Source organism: Microtus pennsylvanicus, chromosome 3, assembly GCF_037038515.1.
Source record: "Microtus pennsylvanicus isolate mMicPen1 chromosome 3, mMicPen1.hap1, whole genome shotgun sequence".
In the NCBI taxonomy this organism is placed as follows: Eukaryota; Metazoa; Chordata; class Mammalia; order Rodentia; family Cricetidae; genus Microtus; species Microtus pennsylvanicus.
Window position 1 is genome coordinate 70,204,996 of NC_134581.1, and position 19,939 is coordinate 70,224,934.

The following is a 19,939-nucleotide window of genomic DNA, read 5'->3' on the forward strand; positions in this document are numbered from 1 at the left end:
AGCCAGTAAAGCTGTAAAGGTTGATGGGTGATGGAGGCACTCGCTTTTAATCCCACCGCTTGGGAGGCAGAGGTAGGTGGATCTCTGTGATCTGTATAGTGGGCCAGCTGGTCAAGTCCCATCTACAGAGCTAGTTCCAGAACTAAGAAACCCTGTCTGGGAAAGAAAACAGACCAAAGAAAAGAAGAAGGAAAAGTCTTCTGCATGAGCAGTTATCCTTGACCAGTTAGTTGCATCTCTCTGATTGTGTTTATTCCGAGTTTGTACTCCTTATTGGTTTGTTTCTTCCTAGAATTGTATGCATTTTCTCTGGGTTGTCGGATCCCTTGGTGTTGAGTATTTGTAGTACTTCCTTTTTATGTAGGAGATATTATGTCCTCCACGTCACTCCTAATCTGAAGAATTTGACTCTGCTTCCTCTTTTCTTTTTTTTTTTTTTTTTTTTTTTGGTTTTTTTCGAGACAGGGTTTCTCTGTAGCTTTGGTGCCTGTCCTGGAACTAGCTCTTGTAGACCAAGCTGGCCTCAAACTCCCAGAGATCTGCCTGCTTCTGCCTCCCGAGTGCTGGGATTAAAGGCGTGCGCCACCACCACCCGGCTCTGCTTCCTCTTTCTTTCTTTTTTTTCTTTTTTCTTTAAAGATTTTATTTATTATGTATACAGTATTCTGCCTGCATGGATGCCTGCAGGTCAGAAGAGGACACCAGATCTCATTATAGATGGTTCTGAGCCACCATGTGGGTGCTGGGAATTGAACTCAGGACCTCGGGAAGAGCAGCCAGTGCTCTTAACCTCTGAGCCATTTCTCCAGCCCACTGATTTTCATAGGGAGGCGGTGGCGGGAAAGAGGCAGAAATCTTTAATAAATAAATAAGAACTAAAAGCTTCAAATTCCAGAAATTAACAGACAGTTCTCAAATACAAAATAGAAACTGCCAATCAATATATGAAACAGTGTTAACTATCCTTAACCATGAAAAAAAAAAACAATCAAATTGCATTGAGATTCTATTTCATCCCCAACAGAATAACCATAGTAATGAAAAAAAGAAAGCTAACAATAAATGTTAGGAAAGATGAGAGGGGAAGGAGCCCTTATATATAGCTAATAGGAATGCTGATTGGTCTGCTTCCTCTTTCTAAACCAAACGTTTGTTAGTGTAGTTGTCATTTATTTAAGCCTTCATTTATTTATTTATTTTGGTTTTTGGTTCTTTCAAGGCAAGTTTTCGCTATGTAGCCTTGGTTGCCCTGGGACTCACTTTGTAGACCAGGCTGGCTTTGAACTCACAGAGATCCACCTGCTTCTGCCTCCCTAGTGCTGGAATTAAAGGCATGAATCACCACTGCCCGGCTTACTTGATTTTTTTGAAAAGAATAAAACCACTTGGTTCAGTTGAGTAAAAATAGCGATACACCATAACTTACAATGTTTAGCTGCTTCGATGCCAAGCAGGAGACATGTAGCTCCTAAGGCCCCCATTATACAGATAAAAGAAACAGCTTTTTGGGGAGAGAGTTTAATAAAATAGTTGGTTGCTGTTTTAACAGATGCTTGAAGGGAAAGGAAAAATCTCCGTCAACGACTTCATCATAAAAGCTTCGGCTTTGGCTTGTCTGAAAGTTCCTGAAGCAAACTCTTCTTGGATGGACACAGTTATAAGACAGTAAGTTGACTGGAGAAGGTGCCCGTCGGTCTGCAGTTTGCCTATGTCTGCTAACTGCAGCTAGGGATGGGGAGGTGGTGACACCCATGGATGAGCGGGTTTGAAACAGCATGAAACACTTGATGGTGTTCAGTCGGTAGGAAAGGTTGTGATTCTTGGTAAAAGGAAAGGGGTGTAAAATGCAGTCTAGTTATACTGATAATGACTGTCGGAAAGCAGGGTGGAGTCAGTTACCTGATCACCAGAGAGTTCTGCTGTGGTTTAGACTGAAAAGCATTTGTTGCCATACAGGCTCATGACTGCCGGTTACATTTTATTAGGGCTTTCAAACCTCTTTATCAGTTAACTGTTTTTACTTGCATTTTTTAGATGAAGAAACAGGCTCAGTGAGTTCTGTAGCTTGTCCCAGGTTAGTAAGTTGGTCAGTGTCAGAATTCCAGCTCAAGCCCAGGCCTTTTTAGTATGTAGATAGGTACTTTTATATATCTTAATTTATTAATTATTAATATTACCTATTAATAATTTATTTTAATTATGTATCTGAATGTGTCTCTGTGCGTGGGTACGTGCAAATAAGCTCAGACCCCCAAGGAGACCGGAGGCACCAAATCCCTTAGAACTGGAGTCTAGGACAGTTGTTAGCTGCCTGGCTTAGGTACTAAGAACCAAGTATGGGTCCTCTGCAAGAGCAGTGTGTTGCTTTTAACGGAGCCACCTATCTCTCCAGCCCCAGTATTATTACAAATATCATTAAAAGAAAATCCCTTTTCTTTCCCCTTTGTTTTCTTTTTATTTTTCTTTTCTTTTTTGGTTTTTCGAGACAGGGTTTCTCTGTAGCTTTGGTGCCTATGCCGGAACTAGCTTTTGTAGACCAGGCTGGCCTCGAACTCACAGAGATCCGCCTGCCTCTGCCTCCCGAGTGCTGGGATTAAAGGCGTGCGCCACCACCGCCCAGCTTCCCCTTTGTTTTCTGTGCTCTCACACGCAAATTACACTGTGGGCAGTGGCTAGGTGCCTCACTCTGACTCTGTGTCAGATCTCAGAGATTGGCCTTAGTCCCACATGACTGCCCCCTCTTTCGATGCCACTCTAAGATCAGGTAGCTGACTACAAGCACGTTCCCACGGCCCCTTTAGCAGGGCAGCTCACAGGGCTTGGGGAAATGCTCAAGTGCGCTGCCTTACTGCAAACAGCTCTACACAAGGTGCGGATGAAGTCGAGGCCACTTTGACCTCCAGAGTGAGACAAGTCTCCACAGAAATGCTACTCAGTTGCATGGGTCGCTGCTGGTCTACTCTAGAAAAGACTGGGCATCCTACTTTACGTGTCTTCTGGGATGTCACCACCTCTGTGTCCTGGGCACTCTGGTTTCTCTCCCAAGGTGTCTCTGTTGTTGTTTTGTTTTCCTCCCTTCCTCCTTCCTTTGTACATCCCTATCTACTACCTTCCTCCCTCCCTTCCTTTGTACTCCCCTATCTGCCTACCTTCCTCCCTCCCTCTTCCCTTCCCTTCTCTTTGATTACATGTGTGGCCAACTTCACCCTGTATTCTATCTGCACAAGCTTTGTTGCAGAGACTCTCTTGAGACACTTGCACTTAGAACCCAGAAGGTCAGTTTGTTTCATGCTGATTATGATGATGTTTTTGGTGAGCCACCTGGTGGCTCACAAAAGGATATTAAAGAATGAAATAAATCTTATGATCTATTTCTTTCCTCACCCCCTTTCATGTTTTTAGAAGTACAAGAGAAGACACATCAAGATGTTAACTTGTAGGATAGACATCTCTGGACAGTAGTACAATTGCCTCTAAAATCGTGTGTGTGTGTGTGTGTGTGTGTGTGTGTGTATGGGGGTAGTTGGTAGTACAAGGTATCAAACTTGGGGATTTGCATAGGCAGGTGCTCTATTAAGCTACATCCTATGCACCTACAATATCTGAAGTAAGTATCCAAGATCCATATTTCTTTTAACCCGGCACTTTTTGTTTTTTCCCCCCATAGTAGAAAATGGAGGAACTGAGGGAGACTCCCAGCTCTCCAACTCTTTTTTTTTTTTAAGATTTATTTATTTTTATGAGCATTGGTGTTTCGCCTGTTTGAATGTCTGTGTGAGGGTGCTAGATCCTCTGGAACTGGAGTTGGATCAGTTGTCAGATGCCATGTAGATGCTGAGAACTGACTCTAGCTTGTCTGGGAGAGCTGTCAATGCCCTCAACCCTGATCCTTCTTCCCAGCTCCCTTCAGCTGTTAATCCTTAATGTTGATGAGTTGATTCATTTTCTTTTTCACAGAAATCACGTGGTGGATGTCAGCGTTGCTGTCAGTACCCCTGCAGGACTTATCACTCCTATTGTGTTTAATGCACACATAAAAGGACTGGAAACCATTGCTAGTGATGTTGTTTCTTTAGCATCCAAAGCGAGAGAGGGCAAACTGCAGCCTCACGAATTTCAGGTAGGATACCTTCCTGACCTGTAAGGAATGTGTTACTCTGAAGGTCAGCCTAATGCTTTTGCATTTTCTATTTGAATTCTGCTACACAGAGGTGATACTTGGTCTTGAAAATAAAGCAGTTTAGTTATATGTGAAAAGCTAAAAGGCATATTTTCATAATTGCATGGAAAAGCCAGCACAAATGACTTTGGTTCTTTTTTTTTTTTAATTTATTTATTTATTAAAGATTTCTGCCTCCTCCCCGCCACCGCCTCCCATTTCCCTCCCCCTCCCCCGATCAAGTCTCCCTCCCTCATCAGCTCGAAGAGCAATCAGGGTTCCCTGACCTGTGGGAAGTCCAAGGACCACCCACCTCCATCCAGGTCTAGTAAGGTGAGCATCCAAACTGCCTAGGCTCCCCCAAAGCCAGTACGTGCAGTAGGATCAAAACCCCATTGCCATTGTTCTTGAGTTCTCAGTAGTCCTCATCGTCCGCTATGTTCAGCAAGTCCAGTTTTATCCCATGCTTTTTCAGACCCAGGCCAGCTGGCCCCAGTGGGTTCCCAATAGAACATCCCCATTGTCTCAGTGTGTGGGTGCACCCCTCGCGGTCCTGAGTTCCTTGCTCGTGCTCTCTCTCCTTCTGCTCCTGATTTGGACCTTGAGATTTCAGTCCGGTGCTCCAATGTGGGTCTCTGTCTCTGTCTCCTTTCATCGCCTGATGAAGGTTAATATTCAGGAGGATGCCTGTATGTTTGTCTTTGGATTCACCTTCTTATTTAGCTTCTCTAGGATGGCGAATTATAGGCTCAATGTCCTTTATTTATGGCTAGAAACCAAATATGAGTGAGTACATCCCATGTTCCTCTTTTTGGGTCTGGCTTACCTCACTCAGGATAGTGTTTTCTATTTCCATCCATTTGTATGCAAAATTCAAGAAGTCCTTGTTTTTTACTGCTGAGTAGTACTCTAATATGTATATATTCCATACTTTCTTCATCCATTCTTCCATTGAAGGGCATCTAGGTTGTTTCCAGGTTCTGGCTATTACAAACAATGCTGGTATGAACATAGTTGAGCATATACTTTTGTTGTATGATAGGGCCTCTCTTGGGTATATTCCCAAGAGTGGTATTGCTGGGTCCAGGGGTAGGTTGATCCCGAATTTCCTGAGAAACCGCCATACTGCTTTCCAGAGTGGTTGCACACGTTTGCATTCCCACCAGCAATGGATGAGTGTAACCCTTATGACTTTGGTTCTTATCATAGTGTGTATCCTTTTCAAGACTTTCTTTAAAAAAAAGATTATCTCATGACTTTTTCAGAGAATATTTGTAATTTTTTTTCTGGGTTATGTTGACAGTATAACCTATTTTTACACTTTTTCTTTTAGGGTGGAACATTTACAATCTCCAACTTAGGAATGTTTGGAATTAAGAATTTCTCTGCAATTATTAACCCACCTCAGGCATGTATTTTGGCAATTGGTGCTTCAGAGGATAAACTGGTCCCTGCAGACAATGAAAAAGGGTGAGTAGGAAAGTGGAGAAGGGTTGGGAACCCGACTGTATTTTATTCTTACTGGTTTTTATAAATAGGGCTTTAGGTAGAGTCAGTCCATCCAGCATGAGATGCGAAGGGAAACCACTTTTGTTAACTTGAGTCAGTCGTGTTTGCCGTGTGATCTGGAGATTTCTAGATGGCGGGTTGGTACAGGTCTCCAACAGTCAGTAAATACTGTAGCTTTTGGGCCTTACAGTCTGTTACTGATCTCTTGCCATCGTATTTATGAGAACAGGCAAAAATAATATGCTAATGACTTCCAGAAAAGTAGATTTATATCAAAATAGATAGCAGAATTTGGCCTGTGTTGTATAGTTTGGCAACCTATGTTCCCAGGGATGTATTTAATTTTCCTTCAAGCTGTCAGTTGGAGCTAAAGATAAAGAGTGGGTGGAGCCAGTCCTCATGTGTAATCAGTGCTGTTCTTGTGGCTGAGTCAAAAGGGTCAGAAGTTCAAAACCTGCCTCAACTATGTGGAAGTTCAAGGCCCTCCTTGTTAACTATCTCAGAACTTGATGGTGGGCATGTGGCACATGCCTTCAATACCAGCACTTGGGAGGCAGAGGCAGGCCTGGTCTACAGAGCGAGTCCCAGGAAAGCCAGGGCTCTGTTACACAGAGAAACCCTATCTTAAAAAACCAAAAAAAGAAAACAAATAAACAAAAAAGTTGTTTATTTATTTGTTTGTTTAAGAGGCCTGGAGATATAGCTCATAGTTAAGCACTTGCATAGCATCAGAGACCTCAGAATGAATGAATGAATGAATGGGAATTAATCTACCTAGGTAGGATTATGGGGAGACAACATGTGGGCGGCTGTTGTCTCGGGTTCATTGTTTTCTTTCAGAGTACCCACTGGTGGTCTTTCTTTCTAGCTTTGACGTGGCTAGCGTGATGTCTGTCACTCTCAGCTGTGATCATCGTGTTGTGGATGGAGCGGTTGGAGCCCAGTGGCTTGCTGAGTTCAAAAAGTACCTTGAAAAGCCTATAACTATGCTGTTATAATTTACCCAAGAACTTCTACACTCTCTGCTGACATTATATTTATATGTTATTAAACAGGTGGTTCTTTTAAAGTTTCACTAGTTAATTTTATTATTGAATCTGTCCAGATAATTTATTTGTAATAGGCATTAATGAATCTTTTTTAAATGCCAATTACATCTAAATATTGTACCCCTTTAAAATTAAACATCAGTTTAAAACTCTGTATGCCTAGTGAAGGGACATGTAAGGGACACTAACTCTTTAGTGAGAAGTCCTTCCTGGGGGAACAGGAGGGGCAGGATTGTGGCTCCCTGCAGTCAGGCTCATAACAGTAACTTGGATGAGACCTTGCAGTTTAGAGTTTAATTGATTCAACTTACTTAGTCTGAAGGAATCAGAGTCATAAAAAGTATTTCTCATAGGAAGAGTTTGAACTGAAGCTTTACTTTGGAATCTAACCTTAGAGTTTCCTGTTTCACAATTTTGGTTTATCACATGAGAACTTCAAGGAAAATAAGTGAAACTTTAAGAGTCAGCATTTTCAACCAACTGTTATTTTTATATGAATCTCTAAATAAAATAGCTTTCCCCTCCTTAAGATAAAGATATAAGCCAACTTCTTGGTATAAATGAGAATTTATGTATTTATTTATAAGCAATTTCAATGTATAATTTGAGAAATCTGCAATTTCCTCCAAATAAAAGAAGATACTTATTGAAATGAACAAGTTGCAGAAGTAGAATTTTCCTTCTCAGATGAACTGGATGTTAATTGTAAATGAACGAACCCAATTATCAAATGTTTTCGCTCAACTGGAGAACTCTGGAATGAGTATGGAATGTATATGGGAGAAGTTGTACATATGTAATATATGGTTTTAGAGTTGTATATGTGCCAGTGTCCATTTATCACCATATCCTGCCTGAAAAGAAGTGGGGGGAGGATGTGAGTGGGCAGTTTGCACTGCTGACTGTGATGTCCAAACTGGGCATCTGGCTAGGTAGCCTCGGCTACTCAGAACGCTAGGAAAGTAGGATAGTTGGATAACATAGCAAGACTCTATTTCAATAAAACAAACAAAAATTATGCCTAAAACAACATGACAATTTCTGGTTGGATAAAGTTTTTAAAAAGTAGTATATAGTCAAGAGTTTGGTTTTTCAGCCCAGTCCTTGCTCATGGAGGGAAGAACTTAAGTAGGTGTCGCCCTTACCAGCCTAAATGCTCCTTTCGTTTTATTATGTTTTACTCTTCTTTTGGAGGAAAGGGAGACAATAGGCAGGATAGTAAAAAGAACGTTATCACAATTCCAGACTTCCTGTTAAAGTGATGTGTTTTAATAAATGTTTGGAATTATTTGTGACTTTAAAGTAACCCTGACCAGTATCCTTGTATGTAATATGTGGGGCCATCCTCTGAAATTTGAAGTGTTTCATCAGTGTTGAACCTGTTTCTAAATGTTCATTATCACTTGGTGCACAGTGACACTCCAAATAGCCCACCAGCGTCCAGCTGCTGTACCACTGTCACAGCTCCGTGCTGGGACCTCTTTAGCACCGAGCCATCCTAGGTTGCACTGAAGACTGTACAGAAAGAACACGCTTATCACAAGGGTCCATCTTTAGCATGAGCCAAATCTAGTCGAATGTGAACTTGAAAAATGACTCATTCTTTGCTAATGCTCTATTGTTCCCTTGAAAGAAAAATAAAAGTTTGTCGTCTGACAAAAATGTTCTGAGTTAAGACTACTCTAAATCTGGACTCAGCCAGCATAGTAACCGAAAGAAGTTAGAAACAGTGCTTTGGATCAAGAAAGATTGTTTAAAATTTAAACATGTTTTCAGTTGTGTCTGAACTAATTTTTGATCGATCTGTTTGTAGTTTATATCACATTAAATGATTAATGTCCCGTGTCAGCTGCATAATTCAAAGCTCCTAATACAGGTGAAAATTCAAGTGTGTCACTGGCAGGATGAGTGGTTCATCAGGCTGTAGTCTTAACATGTAGCTCGGGGTTACTGAAAACCCCATGATGAGGCATGGCACTTACTGCTGAGATGGGAAGTATGGCCTAGCTCTGTTAGATAATTTACTCCTGATCTGGGGTTTCTGAGTGTGGAATTATGGTTTGCCAAGACATGAACCCTAAGATGCACTGAAATCATAAACACTGACGGTAAAAGATAGGAAACCACGTCTGTAGGAAACCTGCTCTGAATTTTTCAGGAAAAAGACTCAGCAAGCAGCTGGAGAGATGGCTCAGTGGTTAAGAGTTCTTGCTGCTATTTTAAGAGGGCCTGGATTCGGTTCCCAGCACCCACATGGCAGCTCATAACCTTCTCTAACTCCAGTTCCAAGGAATCTGAAACCACCTCTGGCACAGACATGCACATGGTATACATATATACGTATGGGAAATACAGGGATGCACGTGAGAAACCTTCATATTTAAACTTTTCTACATTTCAGTATTAATACTATTCCTGAACAGTATTTCTAAAAGGAGGGGGAGAATGGTTTTGTTAACATAAAATTCATTGAAATACACAAGTAGAATATTTTATTTTATTTATTTATTTATTTTTGGTTTTTCGAGACAGGGTTTCTCTGTGGCTTTGGAGCCTGTCCTGGAATTAGCTCTGTAGACCAGGCTGGTCTCGAACTCACAGAGATCCGCCTGCCTCTGCCTCCCGAGTGCTGGGAGAATATTTTAGAAATTAGTTTGCATAGCAATTTAATATCCTGGACTTTTTAGTGTGTATGTTCATGAGGAGGTCAAAGGACAGTTTAGGGAACGTTTCCTTCCTTGAGTTACAGGGGTTGAAAGTAGGTTGTCAAGCTTGCACAGGGTGAGTACAAACACATAGTAGCAAGTAGCACCTATGTGTTGGGGGCAAAAGTAGAGATTCAGGGCTGGAGAGATGGCTCAGTGAATAAGGTGTTTGTGGCCAAACCTGGGGACCTGATCCTTGGGACCAACATTATAGGAGAAATCAAACTGCAAGTTCTCTCATCTCCCTGTGTATGCCTTAGCATGTGCATGCATGTGCACACAATAATAAATGTAGAAATGTTTTTAAGAAGGTAAAGAGTCAATTAGTCATGTGATTGGGTGGGGGCATGTTTTTCTTTTCTAAACAGTTGAGTGATACTATATTCTTTTAGGAATTATTTTTTATCTGATAAGTTTTGCCTGCATTCTTTGTTTAGTACATGCTTACAGTGAGTGCCCTTGGAGACCAGAAGAGGGTGATGGGTCCTCTGTGACAAGTTACAGACAGCTATCAGCAGTTATAGGGTGCAGGGAACTGAACCCCGGTCCTCTGGAAGAGCAGCCAGTGAGTGCTCTTAACCCCCAAGCTATCTCTCCAGTCCTAGGTAGGGACATTTTCTAGGAAATATAACTGTGTTAATGAAGGCTTTTCAAGTGTATTGGAGGATGAGGATATTAATTCATTAACTATTGATTTTAGGATATCAGAATTTCTGAATATATATTAGCCTTTTACCAGTACAGTGCTAGTGAAAGTCATATTCCAGAAAAAAATATATATATATATAATTATATGTGTGTGTCTGTATATACATACATACATGTGGGTTTCTCTTTGTAACAGCCGCTCTCGCTGATCTGTAACTCTCTGAAGACCAAGCTGGCCTCAAACTTACAGAGATCTGCCTGCCTCTGCCTCCCCAGTGCTGGGTTTAGAGGTGTGCATATCCAGCTTATATGTGTTTTCTTAATGTCACATAACAGGGTTATGAGGTGGCTCAGTTAGGAGAGTCTTGACCACCATTTGTGAGACCTGAGTTCAACCTTGAAAGGGCAAAGGGGTGTTTAAAGTTTGCTCTGCCAGAACTGGAGAGATGGCCCAGTGGTTAAGAGCATCAATTGCTCTTCTAGTGGTCCTGAGTTTGTCAGCTCACAACCATCAATAGTGGGATCTGATGCCCTCTTCTGGCATAAAGTCGATAGAGCACGCATGTACATAAAATAAATAAAGTTTGACCTGCCTGTTGCTGTCCTTGCATATAAATTGGGTAGTTGGTACTTTATCGACAGCTTAGAAATGAAGATGAAAAATGCACTGGGGAGGCAGAGGCAGGTGGATCTAGGTGAGTTTGAGGCCAGCCTGGTCTACAGATAGCATCCCAGGACAGCCAAGGTTACACAGAGACCTGTTCTGTAAAACAAAAATGGAGGAGAAGAGAGAATGTTGCTTTATTTCTATAGAAGGATATATTTGCCTGAGTCAGTTAATTTTTTTCTCAATTAGAGATGTATATGTTTTTCCTGTGTGCAGTTGTCCTCCAAATATTCTGTCTAGCCCAGACAAGCCCAGGTCAGACAGAAATCTAGCTGGTAGACATGGATATTACTGTATTAGGCCCTGTATATTGCTGTGTGTGGTGGCACATGCTTTAAAACCAGGAAGCAGAGGCAGGCAGATCTCTATGAGTTTGAGACTAGCTAGGGCTACACGGTGAGACCCTGTCTCGAACAACAACAAACAAAAACAAATATTCACTACCCCTGCCCACAGTGTAGGTCTTATAACTGACATGAGCTGTAGCAATGAAAACACCAAATACACTGCTTTTATGCCAGTGGCATTGTAATGAATAATACAGACTTATTTTTGACAAATTTTGCTGTCGTCATTTCTGTATTAATCGATTCTGGAAGATTCAGGTATAATCGGTACTTCTCAGAGACCTCAATCAATAAATCAACCTAAAAATTAAAAAAACAGATTTTAAAATCATGACAGTAGACAATTGCACCCTGAGAGTTATGCCCGGGGACCACCACGTCCACTCATGTCCAGACCTCACGCTGCCATAGGACCTGCAACAGTTGCTGCTCGGATTCTTGAGGCTTTGGTTACTAACAGGACACATCAAATGTTAACTGGTAACAGCACCGGAAGTAGAGGGTTGCCGTCTGAACATTGTTTTGCTGTTTTCAGGATTTACTGTCAGATGGCAAGGAAATGTATCTGAAGGGTAGTGATCCATGTTTCGTAGTGATAATGCCCTTAGTGAACCTAGCCTGATAATTTTGAAGGCAAATAAAGTATCCTGCTAATTTGTGCCTTTAGTAGGGAGAAATAGAATATTATTAACATGTGCTTCTTTTTTAAAAAAAAAAGATTTATTTATTTATTTATTATGTATATTGTGTTTGGCCAGCAGGCCTACCTGCAGGCACCAGATCTCATTACAGGTGGTTGTGACCCACCATGTGGTTGCTGGGAATTGAACTCAGGGCCTCTGGAAGAGCAGTCAGTACTCTTAACCTCTGAGCCACCTCTCTAGCCCCTAACGTGATTCTTACTGGGTACATTTCATAAGGCATTGCAAAGAGGAAGTCAGCACAGACAATAGCTAGTTTATATGCAGCCTCCAGATTATGAGACTTGAATCCTGAAAAATAAATGGAATTCAGAAAAAATAAAATTAAGAAATTGCCATTAGCTACAATGGCTGATTGAGACAAAGGACAAGTGGCATTTGTTAAAAAGCCTCTGAGTGGGCTAGGGTGGATGTCAGTCAATCCTTACATTTGGCTAAGATGGCAGCAGTTCAGCTTAAAGACATGACGGTGCCATGATGGAACACGTTATTTTATGTATTAGCCTAAAACTTAATTTAAAAATAAAAAATAAAGTTTAGAGAAGCTAGTCTTGAGAAAGAATTGTGGACAAAGCAATGACTGCCATCAAAGAAACAGTTACAGTGGGCTAAAAGGAACTGCCGTCAAATTCTTAAAGCATCGTTCTGGCCCCCAGCATTCCATAAGCAGGTAAGCCACAGAAAGATGCTGAGCACCCAAGAATGACATATTCTGTGATATTCTTTTTATACATATGCCCAGTGTGGATGCTGAAACTGGAAAAACTTGCCCCGAATAGAGCTGTATATTAGCCAGCCATGGTGTAGGAAGGTAGGTAGTCAAGGGGCCGTCTCAAGGGATCTAAAGAACATCCTCCTCCTCCTTGCTGGGCCTTTCACAGGATTTGCCTGCTAGGATTTCAGGATTGCTGCTCCCGTAACTCGACTGTGGGGGTAATTCCTGAGGTGAGACTTTGCTATAGTTGTTCTCTCACCAGAGGGTGGATGGGATTCACAGTAGATTAGTTGTCTTGACATGTTGTTAGTCTGATTTAAAAGGGGAACACAGGCCAGGCAGTGATACTACACGCCTTTAATCACAGCATTTGGGAGGCAGAGGCAGGTGGATCTCTGAGTTCGAGGCCAGCTTGGTCTACAGAGTGAGTTCCAGAACAGTCAGGGCTACACAAAGAAACCCTGTCTTGAAAAACTGGAGAGAGGGAGGGAGGGAGGAAGGGAGGGAGGGAGGTTGTGTTGTGATTAGGGTTGTTTTCCTCAATCTGCCAAGGCTTTAGGACATCCCAATTGTTTGCTTCTCTCCTGTAAGGTAAGAGAAGCCCATCCATCCCTGCAATAAATACATCACTTTGTGTGATTCCCAGACCTACTGCTGTCTTTGCTTTATGATGTTCTTGGGCCAATGGGGTGCAAGTAGAAGTTCTATATAAACATGGAAGTTTTAGGTCATTACTTTGGGCAACTGTTTTCTGTTTCTCCCCACCACGAGAAAGGCATTATCTCAGAATGTACAGTTAATTGGGCAGAGCAGGCCTAGCTAACATGCAGCCTGAGAAAATTACTGTAAGGCTCTGAAACTTATGAGTTTGTTCCTAGTGTAGCATAACATAGACACAAATGTACTGTACAGTTGACCTTCCATCTGAAGAGTCTATATCTGTGAATGCAGCCTACCTTGTATTGGAAAAGTAGTTAGGCTACAATGAGCACTGCATCTACACTGAACATGTGTACTGTTTCTCTCTCATTATTCTTTAACTGATAGAGTCAGACAACTTGGCCTGGTTTGGATCTGTTTGTTTGGCACAGGGCCTCTCTACACAGCCCTGGCTGTCCTGGATACTATGTAGACCAGGCTGGCCTCAAAATCACAGTGATCGGCCTACCTCTGCCTCCTAAATGCTGGGTTTAAAGGTGTGCACCATCATGACTGACTATAGTTGGATCTGAGTGCATAGAAGTGCTATTGGGAGGCGCTGGAGCCATTAGAAGGTGGCACTTAGTGTGAAGTATAGCGATATATCATTTGTAACCTAATAAATAAAGCTTGCCTGAAGATCAGAAGGTAAGACAACCCCACTGGTCAGCCTTAAAGACAAGGCAGTGGTGGCACACACCTTTAATCCCAGTAGCACACTAGTTTGCCATAGAAACCAGGCAGTAGTGGTGAACACTTTTAATCCCAGCACTAGAGAGGAATATAAGATGGGAGGAGACAGCTCTCACACAGTCTCACTCTGAGAGTCCAGGAGGCAGGATCGCCATTTTGGACTGAGGTTGAGGTAAGAGCCAGTGGCTGGCTGTTTTGCTTTTCTGACTTTCAGGTTGAACCCCAATTTCTATCTCTGGGTTTTTATTAATTGTGCTACAGTGAAGTCTTTGAGTCATTCAGGGTACTGGATTGTGGGACCCTGGACCTTTCCTGTCTCTCCCTGGCCTTGAGTGAAGGGTGGTTTTGCTTTGTCATATATTCCTGTCACAATGGGCTTGATATTTCCGACACAGGTCTGAAAACAGTTATCTAAACAAGAATGGAAGCTCTGAGATCATGACCCTAACAAATCTTTTCCCCTTAAAGTTATCTCATGTGTTTGTTATAGTTATACAAAGTTGATGCACAGTGACATTTCCATAGCACTAGCATTCAATAGTATAAGTAACTTCAAGTACATGGAGGAGGTGCAAATCTTAGTTGCAGGCAATAAAGAACTGGTCACCAGTGCATCTTATCTGCATGAGTTCTGTAGGCAATCCCCTAGAGATGCCACAGGACCACCACAGTGTCGGTTTAACTTACCTCAGAAACACTAAGCTCACAGAGGGAGACTGAATCAATCCCAGGTAACTCGATTTTTAGTTCAATTTTCAGAGGTTTCTCATTCTGATCCTTCACAATCTTTAATTCATAGGCTGGTTTCTTAACCTCCACCTGGATTTCTGAACTAGAAATCTCCTCTATGAGACACCGTCCTTTGCCTGATGCTTGTTTTTTGTTCAGTAGCACCTGAGGAAGGTGATTTGGTTCACTCTCAGTACTGCCTCTCATCATTTCAAGAGTATTTTCTTTATGGAAAAAAAAGGAGGGGAGATACAAAATACCATCAGGTTGTGAGCATTAGCATAGGTGGTGTTTACAGAGATGGTTGATAAAGCTTCTATTAAATTTGTTTGGATTTAGTTCTAACACACCTGAAGCAGAGCTGAGCATGCGGCTCAGTGGAAGTCGCCTAGCATGTGAGGCTCACCTGGATTAGGTTCTGGCACAGCTAAACAGACCCAAAATACCCAGAACGTCAAGCCAAATAATTTGCTTGGAATTCTACAAGATTTTTACATCATTCTGGATACTCTGATGTTTCTAATAATGTATTTTTCTCTCTTTAACTTTCTTATTCTTTTAAGATAGAGACTTCTGCTTTGAAAAATATACACGGGTTACAAAAACAAAATCTGACATCTGTCCCAACTGCCTGTTTCCAAATAAGCACAGAGGCTTACATGAATTATAAAATTGGCAGCAGATAGCTCAGGCTTATTACTAGCTAACTCTTACACTTAATTTAACCCACATTCCTTATATATGCTCTGCCATGTGGTGGTAACTTTATTAGCATGGCACGTTCATCTCCTTCTCCCTCTGCATTTGGCTGGTGACTCCTCACTCCCCCTTCTCTTTCCCATCATCCTTAGTTTGGTCACCTAGCCTATACTTCCTGCCTGGCTACTGGCTAATTAGCATTTTATTAAACTAATTTGGGTGACAAATCTTTACAGGATACAAGAGAATTATTCCACAGCAGACATCAGTTTATTTTTGTCCACTTACCTGTTCTCATTATCTCTTTGAAGCCTGTGAAGTCAGTTTTAATGCCCGTCAGATTTTCCTTGGTTCTCTGAATGTTTCCTTTTATGCTAAAACTAGTGACACGGTATGAACGTGCAAGTGTGAACTGGAGTCGCTCCTCAATGCAATGCATGGCCATTTTTATTAACTGATCTTTGATCCCTTGGTCTTTTTCTGCTGCTTGCAGAACATCAGGATTGTAGGCAACATCAATGACTGTATATGAACCTGTGTGTCGTTCAGAAGAGAGTTTGTTTCTATAAGAGTTTTTGTCAGGCAGTGTACTACCCATATTAGTAAAGTTAGAAACTACAAATCCCTAGAGATTTTTAGAGCAATCACAGCAGCATTGTGTTAAGCCAGCAGTGGCTGCTCCAGAAAGGAAGCTGACACAAAAGTACCCACAGAAGAGATACAGTTTATTAGGAGACAGGGCTTTGAAGTGAGATGAGAGGAGAAGCCTCAGACAAGAATAACACAGTAGATGGAGATCTAAGCACGATGGGGCCTTACGGGAACTACTGGCTTCCCTTAAGGCTTAGAGAGGAGTGTCTTAGAACAAGAATGAGAAGTAGTGTGGGAGAGAAGGCTAGCTACCAACAGAGAGGTGGGGACAAGATAAGGGGTTCTTCAAAGAGCAGCTGCTAGGCACTTCCATGAGCAAATCCCCTTGAGGACCAATCCAAAGAACAAAAGAAAATGATAACATTTTAGGAATGACAGTAATGTTCAGTTGGAAGCTCCAGCTCACCCTTGCATGATCCTGGAAGCCCCACTCTTGTCTCTTTTTTTCTCTAATCCCCACCCACTCAGAGAGTCTCTGAACAAAGAAAAAGTGCCAAAAAGCCCAGTTTGACATTCTTGATGGGTACTATAGCTTCCTTCCCTGAAGCTGCTGGCAGTACCCACGTCCCAGCCCAAACACTCAGCTTTTGACTATACTTGGGCACAAATTCAGCTTGTGGCAGACACCTTATCACCCCACGCCTACAATCTATAAAGTCTCCCTGCTTTTGTTTGTGGGTATGGCTTCTTTGGCCTTGATCTCTGAGATGGGAGAATCTGCCTGGGAGTTGCTTTGCTCAAATAAACTTGTTATACTTTTTCAGTTCAGCTTGATTTAGCTTACTGTGTTGGTGGAGAAACCTATTATGGGGTGGGAGCAGAAAATCTATTAAGTAAGTTTTACATCACATAATTACTTCAGGGTTGGAGAGGTGGCTCAGAGGTTAAGAGCACTGACTGCTTTTCCAGAAATGTCATTTCAATTCCCAGCAACAATATGGTGGCTCACGACCATCTATAATGAGATCTGGTGCCCTCTTCTGGCCTGCAGGCATACATGCAGGCAGAATACAGTATACATAATAAATAAATAAATAACATCTTTAAAAAAATAATTTACTTCAGTATAGTGTACATGACATCATGGAACAGCCAGGTGAGCATGAATTGAAAGTTGTCAAGTTACAGCACAGACTGATTCTTTTTATTTTATGTGCATTGGTGTTTTGCCTGCATATATGTCTGTGTGAGCATGTCAAATCCCCTGGAACTGGAGTTACAGACAGTCGTGAGCTTCCATGTAGGTTCTGGGAATTGAAATGACGATCTCTGGAAGTGCAGTCGATGCCCTTAACCACTGAGCAGTCTCACCAGCCCCCACAGACTGATTCTTAACTCTAACTCTATCTCAGAAAAAGATGCAGGGAGGCATGGCCAGATTCAGACTGTAGGATCTGCCCTATAAATGCCAGCCCCTGTTCTAACACATAATATACCCTAAGTCCCTAGGTTGACAACATCATATTATCAGAAACCATATTAAATGTACATAAATCATACTAATTTGTCATTATTTATATTAACACCAAATGAAATGTTTTACTTAAAATGTTTTTGCCAAGTAGAAGGTGGTCTATGAATATGTTCAATAAAAAAAATCCACATATGCTTTCTCTAATTCTGTATACCTGATGCCTCAGAGAAATCCTCTGGTCTGCCAACACTTATAGGCACAGGATGATTGGCTGACTGGGGAGCCGGGATCCTTTTCCATTGACACAGGTTGATAAAGAGTACTTTTTCTTTTGGTTTCTAGAAAGTGAATAATTTTGATATTATCAGGTTTTTTTAAATATTTATTTATTTATTATGTATACAATATTCTGTCTGTGTGTATGCCTGTAGGCCAGAAGAGGGCGCCAGACCCCATTACAGATGGTTGTGAGCCATCATGTGGTTGCTGGGAATTGAACTCAGGACCTTTGGAAGAGCAGACAATGCTCTTAACCTCTGAGCCATCTCTCCAGCCCTTATCAGTTTTTTAAAAACGAAATTTGGCCTGGCTGTGGTGGCGCACGCCTTTAATCCCAGCACTTGGGAGGCAGAGGCAGACGATCTCTATGAGTTTGAGGCCAGCCTGATCTACAAGAGCAAGTTCCAGGACAGGCTCCAAAGTTACAGAGAAACCCTGCCTTGAAAAACCAAGAAAAAAAGAAAGAGAAAAAATGAAAATTGATAAAATCCTGAATGCAAGTCATTACATTTTTTTCAGGTCTTCCCATTGCTAGGCAACGGTCCTTGCACATGCACTATCTTGAATCTATACACATATAAAATGTAATAAAATATTTTTTAAAAATTAATTCATTATATCACCATTTTCTGCCTAACAGGGCAATAAGGTCTCATTTGGCTATTTCTGAAATACCTAGTGTGAATTTCTCATTTTTACTCCTTCAGTGAACTCTTCCACACTGTTTCATTTTCTGCTTGGAGAGGTGATTTTCCTAAACTTCTCTTGTGTTAAAGTAGCACTAGGGAAGGCTGAGGTATCGTCTGGTTATCCTGGAGTGGTTTCATTGGACACCCATCACTCGTCACACCAGCCGTACATACTAGGATCTTGGTTTGTAGGCAGAGCTGTGGTTCTGGGTCGGCACACAGCTGTTTTCCGTCCTTCAGCTCCTGCTCGATGAAGTTCCTGTAGCGCTCAGGATCATTTTCAGCCAAATCATCCAGCATATTCCAGAACTGAGAAATCTGGGTGAGAAGTCCCTTTGAGGATGACCTCATGACTGGAAATGAGATAGGCTCTAGAACCTGTGGAAAGACACGGCATGACTGTGGCTATGGCTTTACTTCCTCTTTCAGGGAAGGAGGAAGGCTTTTGGAATTGTTTCGGGGACACTGTTCTTACTCAACAGTTGTTTCTCAACTGTTCTTACTTCCTGTGTGTAAAAGATTGCACACCCACCCACTCTGCTTTCCTTCGGTTCTGGTTCTTCTACAGTCTGTAAGTCTAACCACTTCCTAGATTCTCACATTGTACCTGTGCCTCTCTCTGGTCAACACAAATACAGCGGGAGCAGAGAGGTCTTTTGAAATCTTGTTTTTCCTGGTGATCTTGTTCCAAGTGGATATTAGCTTACTTGGTGCCTCCCAGTCCAGATATTGTGTGTGTGTGTGTGTGTGTGTGTGTGTGTGTGTGAGAGAGAGAGAGAGAGAGAGAGACAGAGAGAGACAGAGAGAGACAGAGAGAGACAGAGAGACAGAGACAGACAGAGGGACAGAGAGAGACACAGAGAGAGACAGGGGAGTTGGAAGAGAAAGAAATAAACACGTAAAGTCACACTAATCCTTAATATAGTAGTTAAAACTAGGAACCATAGCAGGGCATTGGTGATGTGTACCTTTAATGTCAACACTTAGGAGGAAGTAGCAGATGGATCTCTGTGAGTTCGAGGCCAGCCTGGTCTACAGAGCGAGTTCCAGGACAGCCACGGTTACATATTGAGATCCTACCTCAAAAAACCGGGGGTTGGGGGTGGAGGAGGTAGGGACACTGAGCCAGTATGCTTAAGTTCTTTCTAACTCCAGGCAGCTATGCTGCCTTGAGCAAATAATGTGCACACACACGCGCGCGCGCGCACACACACACACACCTATTCTTCTCAAAATGAAGATGAGGATTAAGAACGCTAATCCTAAAGCTGGAACACTCAATAAATACTATGTGAGAGTAGTACTCTAAGATCGCATCATCTTCTTCCTCCCGCAACGGAGAAGTGTCCCAGACGGTCCAGAAAAATTTTAAAGAGGTTTAGAGTCTTCAAATCATGTATTAAGGTTAGATTCAATAAACGACAAATACACAGTTAATCCAAACGTGGGGGAACCCACCTCTTCACTCTGTTCGGAGACAAACCGCGACTCCCGTTACCATGGTAACCAGGTCCGGTACAACATCTAACTGCGTCCGGGGAACGCAAAGTAGACCTGTGTCTCTATATCCAGTTCCGGGACCTTTC

General features: G+C 42.0%; 2 protein-coding genes across 2 annotated transcripts in view; one reads left to right on the top strand and one right to left on the bottom strand.

Annotated features, from left to right (window-relative positions):
* Positions 1 to 8,379, top strand: part of Dlat (dihydrolipoamide S-acetyltransferase) — a 32,363-nt gene extending 23,984 nt beyond the window's left edge. The window contains exons 11-14 of the mRNA XM_075965953.1: positions 1,550 to 1,665; positions 3,958 to 4,120; positions 5,493 to 5,629; positions 6,537 to 8,379. Of these exons, the coding sequence (XP_075822068.1) occupies positions 1,550 to 1,665; positions 3,958 to 4,120; positions 5,493 to 5,629; positions 6,537 to 6,666 (546 nt within the window). The 3' untranslated portion in view covers positions 6,667 to 8,379. The remainder of the gene's footprint in view (positions 1 to 1,549; positions 1,666 to 3,957; positions 4,121 to 5,492; positions 5,630 to 6,536) is intronic.
* A 2,864-nt stretch (positions 8,380 to 11,243) lies between these two features.
* Pih1d2 (PIH1 domain containing 2) lies at positions 11,244 to 19,933 on the bottom strand. The gene is made up of 6 exons (XM_075965955.1): positions 19,812 to 19,933; positions 18,528 to 18,731; positions 17,600 to 17,723; positions 15,609 to 15,854; positions 14,580 to 14,845; positions 11,244 to 11,384 (listed from the first exon to the last, which is right to left on the bottom strand). The coding sequence occupies exons 2-6, from the start codon at positions 18,702 to 18,704 to the stop codon at positions 11,250 to 11,252; spliced, it is 948 nt and encodes a 315-aa protein (XP_075822070.1). The 5' UTR covers positions 18,705 to 18,731; positions 19,812 to 19,933; the 3' UTR covers positions 11,244 to 11,249.
* Positions 19,934 to 19,939: the final 6 nt, after the last annotated feature.